This window comes from Necator americanus, chromosome III (genome assembly GCF_031761385.1).
Source record: "Necator americanus strain Aroian chromosome III, whole genome shotgun sequence".
NCBI classification, from domain to species: domain Eukaryota; kingdom Metazoa; phylum Nematoda; class Chromadorea; order Rhabditida; family Ancylostomatidae; genus Necator; species Necator americanus.
Window position 1 is genome coordinate 4,904,793 of NC_087373.1, and position 21,422 is coordinate 4,926,214.

The following is a 21,422-nucleotide window of genomic DNA, read 5'->3' on the forward strand; positions in this document are numbered from 1 at the left end:
AAGATTTCGGTTTCAGGAGTTCAGTTCAGTTTTTTTTTTTCAGGAATTCACACATAGTGAAGACTATTTTTAACGTTTAGTATTGATTAATAAAAGTCTTCTGATCATGATCACACGCAAGATTTCTCGATCAAGGAAACTCCAAGGAAATGTTTAATACAAGTTTTAAATAGAAAAATAGAAAAGATAAGTAAAAAGATTTTAAAAATAGAAAAGAGATAAGTATATTTAAAAAAAAATCTTCCGCGTTTACACTAGCATAATCATATAGTTTCCTTTACGGTAGTTAATTCTGAGTTCACATCTATAAGTTAGGGAAAAAATCTATAATTTAAGCTAAGTGTTTTTTTTTTGTTTTTGTTTTTGTTAAGTTGTAGTTCTCACAGATCCATCCTTTATACTTCATTTGCTTGAAAAAACACCTAGAAGCCGTTTAAAAACTATAGGTAACACATGAAACTAGTACTGTAGTACTGTAGCCCTTAATTCTCTACCGAATTAACATCTACACCTTAATTTAGTTCTAGCTTTTTGAATAAATTTTTTCTTATGACACTGTTCGATGGGTGAGACTCGGACACGGCTGCCTGGATCCGGAGACGGCTGCGTTGAGTTAAAGGCATCACTCCACGAATCTGAGGTGATTTCAGGTGAAGTATTTGTATACGGGATGGGAAACTACGGAGAAGGGGGTGATTCCGCCCATTTCTTCCCAATTGCCGTAAAAAAGGGCGCTGCACAAAGCTGGCGCGCTCCAGTCGAACTCCCTGTAGAAAATAGTGCGCCAAAACGCCTGAAGCCGTTTCTTCCGGGAAGTTTCTTACGGCAATTAGGAAGAAATGGACGGAATCACCCCCCTCTCCGTAGTCTCCCATCCCGTATACGAATACTCCACCTGAAATCGCTACCACCTCAGATTCGTGGAGTGATGCCTTTAAGGTTATGGCTGTAGAATGGGGCCCAAACACTACTGGAGGACTCGTGTGGTGATCCGTGGTCGGAGTGGCAATCGCCCGCTCCTACTTCCTCTTTCAGGGCCTCGGAGCTACTCTCACATCTCTCACTTCTTCTCCTCCCGTGTCTCAGAAGGGTCCCGCACGGGACCCTGCTTATTATGAAACACGTTAATACTGGATGGTCTATAATTAATACCAATCAACCATCAAAGATATACTACAATGATATTAACTACATTTTAAAAAATTACTTATATTTTATTTTTCTAATATTTTGCTCTTACTAAATACTTGTTGTTGTTCCTCCATACAGACATATATAAAGCCATTGAGTAAACTTTACAAAAATAAAATGAAATATGTATCGCTGAGAAATAAAGTAGAATTCAAAATGTCAAAATTGGAATTGAATTTTGTAAAAATGTATACATACGGAGGTGGTGTGGCGCAAGTAAATAATTTTGTCTGGACTTCTATTACTAACACACCACAACAAACATCCTGTCTGGAGTGTGAGTCCTTCACAAAATGTAAACATCTATGCACTTTATAAACGGTGGTTGTATTGCTGGTCCCGCAAGGATTGATCGCAAGATCTCCTGATCCTACGGAAACTTGTGAGTTTCGCTTTTTTCAACTTGAATATATCCTTTCATATTCTTGGAGGGACTCTGGATCTCTGGATTGAGGTAACGATTGCCGACGATACGTTGCCTCGAATGATTGTTAGTTTTTATCTGGATTGGTTTGCTTTAGATCTTCCCTAAAATGCTGCTTCTACGAACTTTTCTGATAGTGGTTATGTTGCTCGTCGTTCTTCCTACGGCTACTGCAGTAAGGCACTCGGTAAGTTTTCTTCAACGCTTGCGCTAGTAGCCGAACATTATATGCTGTTCTTTCTCATGATGAATTTACAGTGCATGGATCAGTGTTACCGCTCTTCATGGTACGGTCTGCACTCGTGCATTCTCCGCTGTATATTCGAGGGTAGAAAGGTTGCGATCTGATTCAACTCAGTAAATGTTCTCGAGCATTTGTGTTATTTTTGGTGCCGGCGATTTGACAAATAACGATCCATTAAACTTTTCAGGATTTCTATTAATATCTAATATGAGTCATTAGAAACTGGCCCAAATAAGTTATCCAATACATTTCTTTGAAAAATTACCAAAAAAAGAAACATTACCCCCCCCCCCCCCCCCCCCCGCCTCTCCCAAAAAAAAAGACTCTGAAAATATGCGAAATGTGAATTGCTCTGAATGTGTAGAAACTGCATATGAGAGCTGCTTGCTCGGGTGCCAAAAAATAAATAAATAAATAAATAAATAACCTTGCTTCACGTTATATTGTTCACCTAGGAGCACCTAGTACGCCTCGAGAAGTAGAAAGATATTGCAAAAATTTCCAGAATTGTCGATGAAAGAACTTCACTGAGAGAATTGATATAAAGATCCACAAAGACGTTGGTAGCAATCCACGTTTAAAAGCACCACTCCACGAATCTGAGGTGGTACGGATTTCGGGTGGAGTATTCGTGTACGGGATCGTAGATTATGGAGAGAAAGGTGACGTCGTCCATTTCTTTCTAATTGCCGTAAGAAACGACCCTGAAGATACGGCTTCGGGCCGTCCGGCGTGCTACTTTCCACAACGAGTTCGACTGGAGCGCGCCAGCCGTGTGCACGACTCGTAGAAGCTACCCCGCCCCAACTTCTCTAATAATCTTGATATCAATTTCTTCTGTACTTCAGTTCATGACAATCCACTACTTTTCCCGACGTTGATAAATCCAAGTAACAGTACCTTGATGAATATTATAACGGAAAGCAACTTTTTTCTTGTCTGGACCCAAAAAAAACAGCTTTAATTAGTATTTCTTGTAGATCTGGAGCTAATTTTTCTTTCTGTCCATTTCTAAAACAAAGAAACTCTTTAATAAAATCTTGAGCATGATAAAAGCCCAACAACTGAAGGCAACCAATAAAAGAACTGATAAATTCGTCGATGTTCAGCCGCCACTGCATCGTATTTCAAATATTATTCATCAAAAAACACAGCTAACCTTTAAATGTTTGGGATTCAAAGCGAATATTTCCGTCTGAAAGGTGCTAATAAACGCTTTTGTTGAAAAATATTTCCTTTAAGATGGAAAAAGGATGATGTAAGTGAAAATATCCGTCCAGAAGATATTAATAAATGCACTTGTTGTCATATATGTTTACTAAGATTGCAAACGCTTGAGGAACTTTAAATAGTGAGTGGTCTGTATTGAAGATGTTGTTCACCCCGTTCACACAACTAAATCATCCTTGTAAGTTTCAATTTTTACCTTTTGAAGCTGTTGTTGTTGTTGTTGTTTTACTTATGACGCAATAGTGGTTCAGTAGATCAATATAGGTTATAATCAACGATTTGCGATTATCTATATTCTAAAAATATCGCAGATATTATAGTAAGATCTTTCGAGTTCATTTCCTATTGATTTCCTAAAATACTCTGGAATACTATGAAGTTTTATGATGGTAAATTTAAATTACAAACTTCTGGTGAAACTTCTGACAACAGGAATAAGTAAAATTAGAGCGGAAATGAAAGCGGAGAGGTAGAAAAGTATAGTAGAGTCAGAACGACATAAACACGGTGCAGTTGCGTAAGCAGTTGCGCTAGAAGCGATGCAGTGGAGCGTTGCGGTTAGTGTCGAGGGAGAACCATTATTCGCCGCAGTTCGCGGTGGGACCACTTTGTTCCCAACCGCAAGCTCCACCGCTTTGAGCGCAGCCGCTTACGCAGCAGCACCGACCTTCATGTCGTTTTCACCTGGCTACACCCCGGAGTATTTACTCTCATTAACAAAATTTTGAATTTGCTGAGTGAAAAACTGTGATTTATGTTCACCTCTGAGAACTACATCTAATTATCCACAAAATGTCAATTACAGCGCGTTTCTCCTTAAATTTTGGAACGGTTCACATTAGGTTTGGGAAAAAAGCGGATGTTTGATGAGCCAGCGAAGTTCGTATGAAGTGCCCAGCTACACTTGATGACGCCTGGAAAATTCCATTTTCAACGAATTGCAGGTCTAATTTGATCAAAAACATAGCACAAGCACATCGTCGCGGATTGCGCACCTTATAAGACTCTTTTTCACGTTCCATCTAAAGGACTCGTTGCGTGACTGCGACAAGGTCCTGCAACTCTCCTGTATTGCGCGCGCTTTTTCATTTGCTCACTTTCACCTCAGTGGAAGCAACCGTCCCGTGTTTCGAAATTCATTCCAAGAACTTGCATCGATAGGTAACGGTAGACAGGGGAGGGTACTGAGAGCGGATGCGATCAATGAAGGACTTCAGGACAATTCTCGAGCACTGCTAGCAGCCGAAGAGGAAGGGAGAGCTGCCGAGATCTTAAGATAACCGGCGCCCCTGGCAATGAACAGCGAATTGGAGCACACGCTCCCGTGGTAGATCCTTCCACTGGATCCGTGATCTAGACGTCCGGCCATTTGCATTTTCTTGGCCCGTAGTAAGTGATTGGTTAGGCCTTGTTCTCTAAGTAGTCGAGTGCAAAGAAGCTACAAATGGTTAGGTAATGCACATCTCCGCCATTAGGGGCTGTATGCACCCCGGATGAGTTCCCTCGGCCAGCGGTATCGTGCTAGCATCGGAGTCTAGCAGCAGAGTCCAGCATAAGACCCAACTAAGGGGTTAGAACAGAAGAAAACACATGGAAGTGTGTCGGTGGCTTGGAGCCCATGGTAATATTCACAGGCAGACCGTGAACCATGGATGCAGACGTAGAGGTAAACGAGTACCGTCCGTCTCCGCTTGCGGAAGCCATTCTATTACTGCATCTGCACCACCGCGTCCCTGCGGTATGGATCTCAGTGCAGTTCCTCTTAAGACCCATACATTAACGAGTCTCAGAGCTAGACCTGAGACAAAGCATCCGAGATTTCGATAGGACACAGGCTATCGAAAAGTCATAATTAAGCAAATACTAATTAATACCACACATGCACTCTACGCTTAGAATTCAAGTCCATGCTCTTTTTGTACAGTCAAAACCAAAGAATTTAACTATAGGTAATATATGATAATAAAAACAGGTAATATATCTTCGATTAGTGACACTTGGTGGGATTAGAGGAGATAAAAATAAGGGTTAATGTGGTAGTAAAAAAAGGTGAAATCCATTGGACAAATAATGTAGTTTTTGAAGTAATTATTTCAAGCGGACCTCCCTTTTAACGAATGCTTTTCTTTGTTTTTTTTTCTTCAAATCAAAACTCTTAAATAGTTTTTTTTTAAATAATGGAACAGATTCTTGAACAGTTGAAATATAAGAATAATGGTTAAATGCTAGATTTTCTCAAAAACTTAAAAGAGATTTCCCTTCAAAAGAAAGAGTTTTCTTTCAATTTTTCAGAAACGTCATTGACATGTCTGCGCTAAAATTATGCGTCTTGTTGGGCACATTGTCCCTCGTAGTCTCATTGAGTTCCAGAGAAACATCTGAAAGTGTGAGTAACAGTGTTGTCCGTAGCCAGAGGCAGAAACAGATGCTGCAGCAAAACTACGGAGAAAATTTTAGTGTTATCGATCGTGCACAGAAATGGGGAGCAGAGTTTGCCTCAAGACACGCTGTCCTGAAAAAGTGTATCAGTGCTTCACGCGTTGCTACAAGCTTGAAACCGAAGAGGTTTGTGGCTAATCAACTCCACTTTTATTTATTTATTTCATAATTAGAGAGTAAATATTATGTATTTTTATAAACACTTCCAAATAAATCACGACTTTTTAAAATAAAGCATGAAATATTTTTTGATTGAAAATGTTATATAGTACATGGTACAATTCAATCTTCTAATATTTCTCTTTCTTATATAGCTTCAACATTTTTTTTATTAAAATTGAAATTGTTCCATAAGACTTGTTTTTTTAATATTTGAAGCAATTATTTATTGAATTTCTAAAAATATTTCTGTCTCCTTCTTTCCTCATAGCTTTAACATAGGACATGGAAATTTGAAATTTTTTGAGTGATCAAATCGTTTCACCAATTATTTTTATTGAATGGTTCAATTGATTGTTGAAAATAAATTAAATTTTATAAACAATTCTTTAAAAAGAGATGATTACTCTAAAAAATAGTTCAAAAATATTTTAAAAATTATGAAATATTTTTAGAAATATTCAATTTCTCAAGGAAGATGTCAGAAAATTTCTTCTCCGACGGATTTCTTTTCGAACACAACTTTCTTCCACAGCTACATACTCTTCTCTCCAGAACAACGGATTTTTTTAAATTATCAAGGAAAGAAAAAACTGTGGCAACACAAACATAATAATTTTCTTTTTTTTTGGAATTTTTTTCTTTTTTTTTTCTAAGTGAAGTATTGATTAGTGAAAATCAGAGTGACTTGTAACACCGAGCTAGACATTCAATATATGTAAATTTTATTCAGAAATAATTCGAAAATTCTCGAAAAACTCGAAAAAAAGATTAATTCATGGACATTTAGTGCTTCATCAAGTGCAAACGAAGAGTGTGGTATCGTTCAGAGTATTTATGTAAGATTCAATGCCAATCGAGGATGTGAAGACAATCCATGTTCACGCTGAAATAAATCTTTCATATCCAATGCTTCTTCTTTTTCTTCTGGATATTAGGAAATCATTTTCATCATGTTATTTTTTATACTACATATTATATCGTCATTTGTGGGTTCGTTTAGATGCACGGATCGATATTGCGATATTTTTATGAACGTATTTTTTTTTTCACATACTGTTGGCCAGCCGTGCCACATCCGGTAGAACAACACGTAAGACTTAAGATTTTCACTGTAGATGAGTTTCTGTTTTCACCCCATCCTGAACGATTATCGAAACACTGACCCAGGATAGTGTGGCGCTCGACGGGATAAACGTAGCATTGCTCCATTCATCCTCTATTTGGACCCCTGAGGACGGCGAAAAAGCCGAAACGTCAGGCAAATAAAGAGTTCCATCTAAAAAATCTAGCGGGAGACAAAAAAAATTAAATAACAAAAATAAAGAACCTATCAAAAAACATAGACAGAATATGCCGAGACTTCAAGACTGGAGAACATTCGAACTTTCTAAATGATAGTAAATATTCTGTAACACTTGTGTTTATTATTAATGCTGCGCTAGTGCTGCTGATTTGGGAGAGTGCTGCATTGAGCCCTTCAAACGTTACTTAGAGGAGAAACGGAAGAACCTCTACTGATATCAATTTCCAACTCTCAAAAAAAAAGCCTCAAAAAAAGAAACAAGTCTCAAAATTTCAAAAAAAAGGAGCATAGGAGTATTTTCCCATAGCACGGTCCGGATTTGAAGAGTAACATAACAGTAAAGGGTACAGTTTCTGGCATAAATGTGGTATTGACACGTAGAGGGAGAAAGAACAAGTAAAACATCTTAGGCTACATAAAGGATAAAACAGGATAAAGTGTCTTTGGAGTTAGTCAATCCGCTTGGGACCCGCACCACCACGCTCACTTCAATTCAGAATTTTTTTTCTATGAAATTTGGAAAAGCGGAGGAGCATGTGGTAACTCCACCAATCAATAGACGAGGATTAAATTCAGAATTAATTAAAAAGAAATTAACAAAGGAAAAGAAGAAGTGCCGGATCGCAGTATATCAGAAAATTACATTAAGTAATTATAAAGGATAAAGTGATAAAGGTTAACCGATCCGCTTGGGACCCGCGCTACCACGCTCACTTCAATTCAGAATCGTTTGAAGTTCGTGAACGTGTAACTGGCCCCATAAAATGACATGCGGGGTCTGGCCGATGTGTCAAGTCAGTGTTTTTATCCTTCCAGACAAGTCTGGTACCAATTTGTCGACTCCAGAGGAATAAGGGGTTTGGTTGGCACCAAAGCGGATTCGAACCTCCGATCGATCGTCCAGGAAGCGGAACCTCTAACCACTACACTACACTTGCTCCTAGGCTACATAAAATCCAGTAAATTTATCTTCCAGGTACGAAAAAAATCTCCGGAGGATATCAACAGTCTAGGGTTTTGGCTTAGAACGATATGGTAAATCAGAACCTTCGGCAAAATTTGTTTGGTAAAATAATAACATCGAAGCACATTGAATAATAATGAGACCATGTTTGAAAAATATTGCGAAAAAAATTATACTAATACTAAAATTTACATATGATGTAATATACTAGTCTAATAATAGAAAATTTCTTCTAAGGACGTGGAGCAAATTTTTTTTCGTTTTCTCTGGAATTTCCCCATCAATTCATATGCTTCCAATGCCTCAAAAATGTCATATTTACAAAAATTGTCACCGCTAACCTAAGGGAGTTTCGTAACTGGAACGTTTTTTTTTCTTGGAATAAAATGAAAAGTTATCCAAAATCCATGAGTCCTCATATGATCTGTTCATATGTGTTGAAATAGATGAATGAAATGTTAAAATCACAGAAAACGGTTAAGGAACAGGAGTCAGATGAACGCAACAGTAACGTAACGTAGTAAAGTAGCTGTCCGTCAGTCGTTGTAGCAGTAGAAGGACTGGGACTGGACGAGACACGACCGGTACATAGGCAGGAACGCTACACACATCATTATATGTAGCGATTCACAAACTGGATAATTGTCCTCGAAAGAAAGTCTACTTTAGGCTATCCAGAAAGTAAAGATGAGACTTGTTGATGTGTTTGTGTGTTCGAGTGGGTGTCTGGCTGGATGAACCAGCTTAAGGATGACCAACCCGACCTCCACTCACTCACTTACCCATATTTCAGCTAATCTTTCGTGTTGCACACGCACGGAAAGGAGAAAGGAGCTAGGATTTAATTGAGGTGGAAGTGAGATCCGTCAAATCATGGAATCATCGCCATGCTTAGGGAATATACAAAGTAAGAAGCAAAGTAAACATTCTAAACATTACTCTAAACAACAACAACAACAAAAACAAACATTATTCTAAACAACAAACGTTTTTCTAAACAAACTAAACGTAATGGCTAATCACTGTAATAAAAAGCAAAAAAAAATCAAAAATTAGCAACATCAATAGGCATTAGAAAAGAAGGAAAATGAAAGGAAAAAAAAGAGAAAACGTCATGAATAATCCTGAAAAAGAAATCCTTTTTTGCTAGCGACTTTAAAACAATGAGTTATGAATTGAATTTTCTAATATATCTCGTTCTTATGTGGCTTTAATTTTTTGCTATTAAAATTGAAATTGTTACATAACACTCTTTTCTTTATATTTGAAATAGTTACTGAAAGAATTTTTTCACATTTCTCACTTCATTGTCGCTTTAATTTTCAATTTCCAATTTTTATGAAAGAAATATCTAGAAAAAATGTGTTAGAGTCCTTCTCATCTGTATCTTATCTGATTTTCTTATATTACCTCGTCTTCGAGGGTTGAAAACGAGAAAACAAGAAATTTTCACCGCTGCTGGCTTTCGTGACTTTTCTGGAACGCTTCCTAGTATGATATGAAGTAGTGTAAATTTTTTTTGTGAGCTTAAAAAGTTTCAAAAAAAATTCTTATTCGATAAAAATTGTAGGTAAACCATAGGATAATGCAGGTAACATTAAATGGCCGAGGCAAAACTTTATTTCTTGTCGAATTCTTGGGATCTCAGTCCTTCAACTTCTAGTTATCAGATAATCCTTAATGGCACACGCGAACAAACAGTCCAGCTTCAGCAAAAGTATGAATCCTTTGCATTCTCTTAGACATTGTAACATTTCGGATTCATTTGTTCCCAATGATTCCTTAAGGTCAATTTTTTCTATTTAGAAAGAGGTTTCTGAGAAAAAAAATGAATTTGAAAAGAAGAAACCAACCTCTCGGTGGTCTGCTGCTAACGTTATCGTACAGAGTAGCATGATAAAGTATAGTGTTCTCAGGAAATGTAACATTTTATAGTTCCTGGAATCCTTTCTACGAAGCATAATAGTTTCAAAATCAGAAAATTAAGGAAAAATCCACAAATTCTTGAAAGTTTCGAGAAAGAGACTTTCAGGAGAGAGAGATGCTTTTAGAAAACTCCATGAAACCGTCTATCATCCACAATTTCAAACAGAATACTGAAATTTAATGTAAAATACATGGATTTTTCTAAATATAATAAATAATTTCTAATAATTCCTGGGGAATAAAAAAAAATTCTCTAATGATTCTAATTGGATTTTTCCTTAATTTATCTAATATAATGAATGATTTCTAATAATAATATACTAGCGCTATAGGCTCCATCTATATATAAGAGGTATGCGTGTAATTTTAAAGGTCTTTTTGTTACGCGTCATGTGTTTGGTATGGAATATTTTGATTGTTTTATCAATATAATACATTTCTATGCACTATATGAATATTCTGTGCATTCCATACATATTCATCATACGTTTCTTTTTCGGGAAATTGACACGTTTAATTGTGGAAAATTCCTGATTTCTACTCTTTTCCTCTCTCGCAGATCACAATTTTTTCCAATTCAGAAGTTTTTTTTAGGCTTTAATGAAAAAATAAAGTAATGATAGTATTTAATATTAATATAATTTAATATAACAATTAATTAAAATTCCAAAAAAAGGCAGCGGAAATTCCACTTAGAATTAGATGGATGTAATCTTGTAATTTTGTTACTCTTTATTAGCTTACTTCACTACAATAAGTATCTTTCGTTCAATGTTGGGATGCTATTTCATATTATTTTATATTATAATTTTTATATTGAAATGAGAAAAATATTGGCCAAATTGATGTACATATGTAGTTTACGTTCCTCCTACAGAAATTGATTGTTTCCATTTTTTTTTCAAAGTATCCGGAAATATCAATGAAAAGGAAAAAGAAGCCTTAAAATGGAGTCAGTGAGTTAGAATGGTAGCAGGAAACTTTTCCAAAAAAAAAAGAGGAATTTCTAAAAATAATTCTGAAGAACCAGAATAAAGTTCAATAAAAACAATAAATTAGTGAAGCGAGGAATTTTCATCGTTTTCTTGGTTATCACGCTTTCTTTCGTTCTTTTTTCCTCCTTTCTTTCTCTCTTTCTTTCTTTCTCTCTTTCTTTCGTTCATTCTTTTTTCTTTCTTCTTTCCTTTTTTTCTTTTTTCCTATTTCCTTCACATGTCCACTCTTTTTTCCCTTCCATTCAAAATTTGAGCCAAATAACTTATTATAAGTCATCAGTTAACGCATTATCAGTTAAGGGAAGTTGTAATGTTATTTTCTCTCGCGTCTCCTAATCGCCCATACTCTTTTCGTTGGTGTGCTTTATCGTCTGTACTCTCATCTTCATGCGCACTATTTTACTCATGAACCGATTTTCCGGAGATTTTACGAGTTTTCGATAACACACGGTGCAATGAGGCGAGCATTTTTTGCGCATTCTTTAAGGAGCTTCGTTGGTACATTGAGAAACTCGGTATATTCCCAGTTTTATCGATTTTCGGCTCCTCTTCTACAGTACCGATCAATACCCATAGAATCCGTTGTCTTTTTATGCCATCTAAACTTTATGGCTTAAAATTTTTTATATTACTGTTTATTGTTGTCGATGCTTCGCATATTGTTCAAACCACTAACGTGAATGGGGAGCAGCTAAATATTATTGGTTGGTTTATGCGATCGATAATTGATTGGCACTCCCACTTCATCTACAGAACGCTGTTTCGTTTCAGTATGGATCTGCCCTGATCTGGATCTTTACGAAATTGTTGAGTATGCCATTCAACACTATAGCAGTGTGGACGATATTACCAACGCAATACAACAACTTATAGGAGGGTAAGAATTTATTGATTCAGTAGGGCGAGTGTAGAGCAGTCGGTAAGTGGTTCGGCCGGTCGGTAAGAGGTCGACGGTTCGAAACCGCCGTAGTGCAAACCAAGCTTTTAATCTCTACGAGGTCGATAAATTGCAACCAGACTTGTTTGCGGGGGAAAAAAACAATGGGATGATTTATCGACTGACTCGTGGAAGTCATTATAGTTGTATTAAAACTCCCCCAAGGATTCTGAATTGTGGATGAGAGCGTAGGCGTATCCCAAGCGCACTGATACACTAAAACACATTACAAATACAACAAATTTACACTCTAGTTTTCATTACAGTGCTGAAAATGTGTATTTTCGAAGAAATTGTAAAAAAGGAGAGTTTTTTTTAAGGGATCTCCAAAAGAGATTATTATTAAAATCTGGATTGCGAGGACGTTTGATTTGGATTTTTTTTTGAACTAAATGATTGCTTCTGTTAGCTATTAACTACTAACAATAGACGTAGATGGGTTTAGGCGTTTTTCTTCCATTCAAAACCATTTTTATTAATTTTTAAGGACATAAATACAGAATCTATCGGTAGCAATTCCTTAAACTGTTGAATTTCAGCTACCGTGATCTTTTATGGACCGTGAACGCGTTGGTTTATACTCGTACGACGGCGGATTTAATGCCAACAAAGCGGACAACCAGCAAAAATCTTTGTTTTGTCTCTGTTACACAAGAAAATATTATCGTTTACGTTGCTGCTATGGTTGCTGATCTTTGATTCCTCGATGATCCATCGGATATTTGATTGTTTTCATTTTTCTGAAAAAACTGGAATATTTCTCATAAGGTAGTAGTATATTTTTGTACTTTGACACGGCTATGAGAAGCTATTAATTTTAACTGACCACAAATTTTAGAATACTTACGAACATATCTTTTATTTTATTCTTCAAACAATATCCCCTAGTAATTCAATTTTTGTTCTCTATCTCTTTAAGAGCATATTTATTGTATGGTTAAGCTATTAATTCTTATTATTACTGTAAATTTATATGCATTCCCTCCTATGTACCTTGACTGAATCCCTATATCCAACGATTGATCTCTGCCATCTTTTCGATTTTTTGCTCATTTTTCCCCTAATTTTTTTATATGAATTTGTATAAAAAGTTTAATTGTTCTATAATCACGGATTTCTCTTTTTAAGAAAAACCTTTACTGAATCGGAAACATTACCTCGCCCCATAGATCCCGCTATCAGCAAGTAATCAATTTATAATCAATTCAATAAGTAATCAATTAATAATTTTTCATAACTAGCGAACTGAATGGATTTTTTCCGGTTTCACGACATATTTATAAGAGAGACAATAGTGGCAGGGAGTAGTGTAGTCGTTGGTATTCGAAAAGCTTCAGGATATCAGTGAGGAGGGTTCGGGATTCAGGGGAGATATATTTTTAATTTCTGCTATACTTATATAGTAAGTACACAATAATAATAATAGTAATAATAATAGTACTAATAATAGTAACAATAATAGTAATAATAATAATAGTGTGTAAGGAATAAAGTTTCTGGCGTTAAGGACTTGCGCCACCACGTTCACTTCAATTCAGAATCGTTTAAGGTTTACGAACGCGTAACTGGCGCCTACAAAAAATTACGGGACTAGCCAATGCGTCAAGTCAGTGTTTTTATCCTCCCAGACAAGTCCGGGACCAATTTATCGACCCCGGAAGGATGAAAGGCTTGGTAAGCACAGGGGCGAATTCGAACCTCCGATCGATCGTGCAGGAAGTGGAACCTCTAACCGTTACACTACACCCGCCCTAGCAATAATAATAATAATAATAGTGACTGAAACCTTATGATTACCATTAATTTTAACGGTCTTAAATTTTAGAAAAATAGGGAAAAAGAAGGAAAAAAGATAGGAATGGTGAAAATGGTAAGTAGAGAACTAAAAATACGAGAAAAGAAAAATACACACTACAAACTTGGCTATCATCATTTCCTTTGTTTGGGTATGTGGGCGTGTGTGCAATATTGCGTAGTTCTCATAACCCTGACCCTTCCAAACAAACCCGAGGAGCACACAACCGGTGTTAAGACTTCTATACAGTACAGCAGAAGTTCTGTTGGAAGTAAGTTTAACTTGTAAGAACACATTGTTCGCAGGATGCTACGTGTCTCCACGTCATCATCAGCGTCTCGTCGTTCCTTCTTCCTTAACGTTGCTTCCCGAAGAGCAGTCGATCAACCGCTCATCCACGAGCACGTCCAACTTCCAGTAAGTTTTTTTCTTTTTTGTCATTTTATTTGGTATTTCCTTAAGGTACGTTCTATTTTATGGTTTATTTTGAGGTCCCAATGAATAATTTTACACATGATTTCAGCGTTTTAACACTTTTACGACGATAACGACTTTTAGTGTACATAAAAATTCTGGGCTAGTTTTTTTTTCTCTTAGACCGAACATGAAGCTGAAAAATGTAAAATAAAATAAATATATAAAATAGAGAAAGAAATAAAAAAGTGAGTATATAAAATAGAAAAGTACTGTATCCAGAAATGTCCGAAGATGAGCTACCACGAGCCTATGCACGTGCAGCCAGCAGCAGTAGCTCCACATCAACTTCATCGAACGGTGAACTTCGCAGTGTTTCACCATGTCGTCGGTAAGCAGTTCGAATAATAAGTGGAATTGTTGGATTTCATTTGCCACAAATATCTCTATGGGACCCTTCATGAGACTTTGATTAAATAATATCCCTAAGTTATGCTACCAGTCAACAGTCACCAATGTAATCTATTATAATTAGTGAGAAATATGTTGCCGATTCTGGTAAATGTTGTCGCTTAACAGTAGAGTAAGTGGGAATAACTATGAATTTTTAAGTAAACACTTAAAACAACTGACTATAGACAATGGTTAATGTATCCATAAATGGATGCGTAGCTCAAAAACTAGTAGAAAATGTCGTAGAAAATTTTTAACTAATTTCTGGAAAAAACACTGCATTTAAAAACGAGTAAGATAAGTAAAACATTTTGAAAAATCTAATAAAATAGTGGCAAAACCGTAGAGTTAGTTATTTTTTTTCCGTTTTTTTGTCACAAAATTTCTGTTCCTCTACGAATATCGTGCGCGCGGCTGCGATGCGGTCCTTTTTGAGTTCACCGCTACTCGATTTCGACAGGTGGCAATGGCCGAAATGAGAAGAATGACGGGAAATAAATTTAGAGAAGGCTAAACACCATCATCACATTCGTAGAACATATTAATGTAATTCCAGAACTCGAAAGCGTTATACCTCACCAGGATCTTCCTCCAGTTCCAGTTCAAAATCAGTGTGAGTTCTCCAAATCTACGAATATCAGCAAAATTAAGGATTTCGTGAATCCTATTGAAGAAAGCGAACCGCAAAACAACGACAATCACGAAAACGTCGACGTAACTCGTCCTCGTCGACTCGTAGCAGATCAACATCTCGTCCAATGTGGCCACGGAAGCAGGAGAATCGTAGCCCATCGCCGAAATCATCCTCGTCCTCCTCGTCAGATGATTCACGTCCCGAAAAACCACATCGACACCGGTCCGCATCACGTCATCGATCGATATGGATGCCTCAAAAACGTGTCGGAACGAAACATGGCCAAGCTGATCGGTAAGTCCTCGATAGTTTGGGTACGCCCATAAAGTTAGGAAAAATACGAGTTAGGAAAGATCGTGTAGGAGTGATCAACTTTATGAGCCACGTCCTGTAACAAGTGAATGGACACGGAAAACATACGCTTGCGAATGCGGTGAACATTATGGGTCACAGAAGGTGGGCGGAGCTTACGTAGATTACATGAAAAATCTGATTCAGATCTATTAGATCTAGATTTAAGGTTTGAGGCCAATTTTGTTTAAAGGGATTCCATTTTACATTGGGTTCCAGTGAGAAAATCAATTCGATTTTTCCCAAATCAATCAATTTTTTCCCTTCCATTTGATGCTACTGTTCGTTTGATCATACAAATACTCCATGAGTTATGAATAAAAGTAGGTATCCTCGAGTTATGAACACTAAGAGGAGAAGGATTTATAAAACTGTGCCACAATTCCTTTAGAAGAGTAAATTTTACTGGAAAATCTGATTTTTATGGGATTTACCTTGATTTATAATAATTGATTTGGCCGGATTTTTCCAGAAAGAACAATTCAATAAGTCCTATATCTTGTGATTTTTCGTAGTTTTTCACTACCCAATGAATGCGAATACTTGGAAAAAATATACATATACATATATACATATATATATATATATATATATATATCCACGAGAAGCAAAAAAAGGATGTATGTTAATATTTGAAGTGTACTCTACTTGAAAATATTTATATAGACTGCCTCGAGACCGATGGGCGTGGCTCATCACATTATCCCACTCGGCCACCTCACTATTTATTGTCCACGTTCATCAACTGAAAATTTCTGTAGCTTTACACGTCAATGTGCTGGCACAGTTCAATAGCAATAAATAAATAAATAAATAAATAAATAGTTATTAATTCTGTGAGCTAATCAATAAGTGCTTTTAGGCTTTGGCACATCATATCCTACAAAATCATAACGCAGAAATACCGTGTTTCGGCTGTAATAAGGTGAGTATTATCGATTTTTGAACGACATCTGGATACGCTGAGGATTTGCGCACTCGTTTTCCAGATTCTATCATCTCTAGCGGAAATGTTGGAACATTTTCAAACTGTGCATAAGAAAAATCTTGTCGCTTGTGTATATTGCAAGGTGAATTTCTTGAATTTTCTGTTTTCTTGAATATTTTTCTTGATTCTTGAATTTTCTGTTTATTGATCAACGAATACTTGATGATTATTGATTGAATTTAGTCGGTCTTCGGCAAAGCAGGCGATATGACAGAAAATCAATGGAAGCGATTGAAAACTCATATGTATGGGGTAAGAAATCAGATATACGTCTGTTATTGATTTTCCCACATAGGAACCTTCCACTGATCTTATCCAGATACGGTTTTGTATTGGTGTGTAATCACATGTAGGAAATCGGACTTATGTTCACTTCTGCAGCCAATCGATAGGGGCGGGGCCAATGAGGGGCAGCACGATAAGTGGCGTTTGGTTAACTGTAGTCAAACGTATGGAACTTACTATAATAATGGATTAAGGAATACGGTAACCGAGGGAAAATTCTCCGCTCTCACGCAAATCTGTATTTCAAGGGTTGTTGATTCCACCTTTTCCTGGAATTAGATTTTAGATATTAGATTTGTTTGGATTTGTGCTTTTATTTTTCTGACGACTACTGTGTCTAGCGCTGGATGGTTCCAGAAAATTCATGGAAACATTTTGAGTAACAATATTTGGCTTTTTTTATTTTTTTTTTCCAAATTCTGGAAGTGAAGCCGACGTTTGCTAGAAAGGCTATTAAATAAGAGAGACACACTAGGATCAAAAATTAAATTTAAAAAAAAAATTAAAATAAAAATTAAACTTAAATTTGAACTTGAAAAATTAAATTGAATTAACTAAAAAATAAAAAATTTAAATTAAATTTCTAAAAAAGTAGTTTGCAAGGAAATTGTTATATCGTTCGTTCAGCTATAACTGCTATACCGTATTCGACGCAGATATTTGAGGAGAGATTGAAACAAAAAATCACTTTAAAAAAAATAAAAAAAGTAGTTAATTGCAAGAAACATCTACACTAAAATTGAAAAAGGGGTGCTCCCGCTTTCCAAAATAATTTATCTGATAAATAGTTACAAAATAAAATATTCAAAAACACCCTACTATTCGCTGGTAAATTGTGAATAACATAAGAAATAAACCTCTTCAGGACGAGTTAGTACTCAAAACTAATGTTGAACTACTGCATAATATAATAAATTACCGTATAACTTTCTTGTGGGTATTTTTAATGGATAAAATTTTTGGCATTTTCAAGTTTTTTTATTCTATTTGGTAAGAGACGACTATCCTCATCGTACCACCAAATATTTCGGATACTTAGCGAAATCTTCGGGATAACAGGTTCTACATTTGTATCTCCAGTAAAGTTCAAGCTGAATATCATATTAGAGTTGCTATTATTGATTTTTCTAGGAACTTGTCTACGCTAAATTGGCTGAGCTACAAGGATAATCTCCAGGTGTACAGAGAGACCAACCGTCAATGGATCTTCTCCTTAAATTAAGATTCTTCAAATTCGAATATCCACTTATCGTGTGTTTTTTTTTTTTCACCCATATCACTTCGTTCTCTGCACTAAACATTACACATCATTACCGTACCACTTCATGTTTCATGGCGGGACCTCAAAGAATTTTTCGCCTATATTGTCTATGTGGATTTCTTGTTCTTGTAAAGAGTTCGTTCCAGAGAAGAATTTTTATTGTTGGTGTGGGAAAAAAATGCAATAATGGCAATGTGAAGGCACATATTGAGCGCTTTTGGGAAATTGAGGCAAATCCACGGATGCGGAAGAGAATCACACGAAGGTGTCAATCATCGTATCGGTTCTCGTATTTCACCGGATTGCCTTTCACTGGCAAATTACTGTATACAAAAGTAGTGATTACGGTGCGAAACACACTATATCTACTATATAAAATAATTAAATTCTAAAAAAATGTAAAAGGCAGTGATCCATTCAGGAATTCTCTTAACTCCTTTAATCACATGCGTTAGAAGGCGCTGAATAATTTAGTGATATTAGTTTCTGAATAATTTTTCTGATAAAAATTCTGTACGGCGGTCGATAAGCATTCGATCAAAAACCAAGGCAATAAAAAAGAATGTAAAATATTGAAAATATGAACTAAGTGAATTATTGATTTTTTTAAATAGAAAAAAAATGATTTGCAAATCTAATAGCAGTAGTAAAATGTCCTAATACTCGTTTCTCATAAATAAGTCACAACCATAACAGTAGCGGCAGGTTATGCACGTGTTGTACAATGTATAGGTATCGATTGAGCGACTATAACTGGGGAATCACACGAAAAATCGAACGGCAGAGAATGAGAGTGTCGGCAGGAGGCCAGGGAAGAAAAGTCTAATTCCTAATTTTCGGACGAGTTTAATCGGATTTCTTCTTAGCAGCTCGTCTAAGTTTTTTCGGTGATTTCGGTTGTCGCCGATCAATATAGGCCCCAAGCATCCATCCAACAACGGGACATACCTAAATAAGGTGAATTGATCGTCTAAATCAATAAAATCGATAGTCCACGACACCATACCCAGTACAGTAGTATGAACCATTGAGCGCTTAGACCACTGCATCCGAAGAACAGCGAAGAGGCAACGATTGGATCCAATCCCGAATCACCGATGAAAAGTATCGCTGGAAGTGTCGATCAATAATGTAGTTAGATTCGATCAATTCTGCTATAGCCCCTTAATTTGGGCGAAAACAGAGATATTTTAGATTTTGATCAGTGACGAGGAGAGCAGGTGGTAGCGCTTTAAAACATTACTGATTTAAAAATCGTTCGAAGGAAAATAATAATAGTTAAAATAAATAACAAATATTTTATTAAGTATTTGTATAAAATTAAATGATAATAAAATGAAACAGTAAATTTCATTTTTATCGACAAGTGTGAAATTTTTTCAACAGACTACTTCCATCCAGAAAATAAGAAAATTATCAAATGATAGGTTGAAGTGTAACAGCAAATACCACCACTGCTTCTCAGTACATTATTGATTTTTGCTAGGCCTTTAACAAGTGATTTGTGAGTACCAAAACAGTGTACAGGAAGCCTATAAGGAAGTCTTTGGGACCCTCCAGGAAAAATCAATAACACTCACCAAACGAGAACAGACTAGCGATAAAGGCCGGCGCTAAATACTTTCCAATATTCGCAGGCAGCCGCGGTAGAACCGAACGCATAGCAAAACAACCAGCAACTTCATAAGCTAGCACAATAATGAAATCTCTCTGGAAATGTGGGTGACGTCAGAGCAGTAAAAATAGAAATAATCACTTGGCTGGCTGCCAGCATGTATAATCACCTGATGCACTATGGAGCACATATTTTGACTATTGACAAACATTTGCATATGCGTTTGTGAGTACTGTAAGGAGTGGAACCATAGGGTCCTGGCAATGTGCCAAGCCATAGCTCCGCCCATCATTTCAGCCAATAAAAAGAGTAGGAATCGAGAAAGTCTGTAAATGAAGCGTGCATCAATATCTCGTAAGTTCATACTTGTGCAACACAGCGACGCTTGTCGCGTCCTCTAATTGGTTGTTGTAAGTTATCCACCAATGACAGAGCTGCACTGATATGCCTGTTTGTCGCACACCTCGCAATTGGTTAAATCATCTCACCTGATTTCACCGTAGTATAGCATTTCAATAGGACTAAGTGGTGTACCATAACTACCACGACCAGTTGAACTGAATATAAATCCAAGTATGGTAGTCGCGATGAAGAACGATGAAACCCCATAGTGTTGCACAATTACAGCTGCATGGGGAAAAAATCAATCAATAATTTGTCGATGGTACGAAAAGTTCTTGAAAGTTACCGTTCTCAAAAACACATGTACAAATTTGTGCCGTTCCGATGAGTTCGATGAGAAATCGATGAAATGAGGTTTTCTTTGAAATAGTCTTATCGAGAATTCTTCTAGAAAGTTCTGCTGTTCCTAACACGGTTCCGTAGTAACACACGGCTGTCAATAACGGGCCTGCCACAGTGAAATCAGGCATTCTGTAATGCGCCGAAGAACTGTAAGTAGATCATACAAAGCAATCAATGAAAGGAGACACCATAGGCACCATACCACACCAATAAACAATTAGAAAATCACGAAACAATCAGAAAAACCATTGTTGGAAAGGTATAAGAAGGAAGCGTTAGAGAGAATTGATAAGAATTTGTCTTGGAAAAAATTGGAAAAAAATGTCTATTTGTCGGCTTGTTTACTTGTTTATTTATCTGCTTAATATGGAAAAAAGCGCACATGGTTCATTTTAAAATCATCAAACATTTTCTTTTTTTCATAATTACAACATCAGTATGCACGTTCTGGCGTGATGAGTACGTGCGGTTCTACGCTCACGTTCATTTCCTACGACCTATGTTTACTCGAGCGACCGCAACGCGTCCTCGACTCCCACGAAACCTGTCCAAACTAGAGAGGTGCGGAGTATCTTGACCATTTTCAGAAAAAAAACCATTATCATAGTTTTTAATTACCTACTACCTTTATTTCCAATTTTTTTAACCACCATTTTATTTTAATTCACCATTTTTTCATTCTTCTAAATCACTATCAAGCCTTTTTCATTTTTTCAATTTTAAATCATTTCTAAAAATAATTTTAATGATAATTTTAATCATTTTTAAAACATCATACACAAGTGAAAGGAGAATGAGCAATTGGAGACCATGAAATATTATTAAAGGCATCACCCCACGAATCTGAGGTGGTGCAGATTTCAGGTGGAGTATTCGTATATAGGATGGGAGGCTACGGAGAGGGGGGTGATTCCGTCCATTTCTTCCTAATTGCCGTAAAAAACGGTCCGGAAGATACGGCTTCATTCGTTTTGGCACATCATTTTGCACAAGAGGTTCGATTGGAGCGCGCCAGTCTTGTGCGGCGCCGCATCTTCCGGGCCGTTTTTTACGGCAATTAGCAAGAA

General features: G+C 36.5%; 4 protein-coding genes across 7 annotated transcripts; 2 read left to right on the forward strand and 2 right to left on the reverse strand.

Annotated features, from left to right (window-relative positions):
- Positions 1-1,347: 1,347 nt before the first annotated feature.
- RB195_008638 (uncharacterized protein) lies at positions 1,348-6,555 on the forward strand (the record flags this gene model as incomplete). 2 transcript variants are annotated; one of them, XM_064195232.1, is made up of 8 exons in its annotated part: positions 1,348-1,468; positions 1,551-1,573; positions 1,713-1,802; positions 1,874-1,943; positions 3,231-3,267; positions 5,382-5,475; positions 5,547-5,654; positions 6,478-6,555. In XM_064195232.1, 8 exons carry the CDS (start codon positions 1,348-1,350, stop codon positions 6,553-6,555), a joined length of 621 nt encoding a protein of 206 aa, XP_064046376.1. The 2 variants fall into 2 exon arrangements, with proteins under 2 accessions (XP_064046376.1, XP_064046377.1); XM_064195231.1 differs by lacking the exons at positions 1,348-1,468; positions 1,551-1,573; positions 1,713-1,802; positions 1,874-1,943; positions 3,231-3,267 and having other exon boundaries at positions 5,395-5,475.
- Positions 6,556-9,609: 3,054 nt separating this feature from the next.
- Positions 9,610-9,918, reverse strand: RB195_008639 (uncharacterized protein; the record flags this gene model as incomplete). Its single annotated transcript, XM_064195233.1, has 2 exons — positions 9,610-9,738; positions 9,811-9,918. 2 exons carry the CDS (start codon positions 9,916-9,918, stop codon positions 9,610-9,612), a joined length of 237 nt encoding a protein of 78 aa, XP_064046378.1.
- Positions 9,919-11,470: 1,552 nt separating this feature from the next.
- Positions 11,471-17,905, forward strand: RB195_008640 (uncharacterized protein; the record flags this gene model as incomplete). Of its 3 annotated transcripts, XM_064195236.1 has the most annotated exons (12): positions 11,471-11,582; positions 11,650-11,755; positions 12,355-12,499; positions 13,985-14,027; positions 14,307-14,415; positions 15,034-15,090; positions 15,151-15,405; positions 15,474-15,567; positions 16,325-16,387; positions 16,452-16,532; positions 16,634-16,702; positions 17,867-17,905. In XM_064195236.1, the coding sequence occupies 12 exons, from the start codon at positions 11,471-11,473 to the stop codon at positions 17,903-17,905; spliced, it is 1,173 nt and encodes a 390-aa protein (XP_064046379.1). The 3 variants fall into 3 exon arrangements, with proteins under 3 accessions (XP_064046379.1, XP_064046380.1, XP_064046381.1); XM_064195235.1 differs by lacking the exons at positions 11,471-11,582; positions 11,650-11,755; positions 12,355-12,499; positions 13,985-14,027 and having other exon boundaries at positions 14,309-14,415; XM_064195234.1 differs by lacking the exons at positions 13,985-14,027; positions 14,307-14,415; positions 15,034-15,090; ... (4 more) ...; positions 16,634-16,702; positions 17,867-17,905 and having other exon boundaries at positions 12,355-12,514.
- Positions 17,906-18,842: 937 nt separating this feature from the next.
- Positions 18,843-20,483, reverse strand: RB195_008641 (uncharacterized protein; the record flags this gene model as incomplete). The annotated part of the gene is made up of 6 exons (XM_013449174.2): positions 18,843-18,944; positions 19,003-19,106; positions 19,577-19,706; positions 19,781-19,937; positions 20,100-20,238; positions 20,300-20,483. The coding sequence occupies 6 exons, from the start codon at positions 20,481-20,483 to the stop codon at positions 18,843-18,845; spliced, it is 816 nt and encodes a 271-aa protein (XP_013304628.2).
- Between the last annotated feature and the right edge of the window lie 939 nt (positions 20,484-21,422).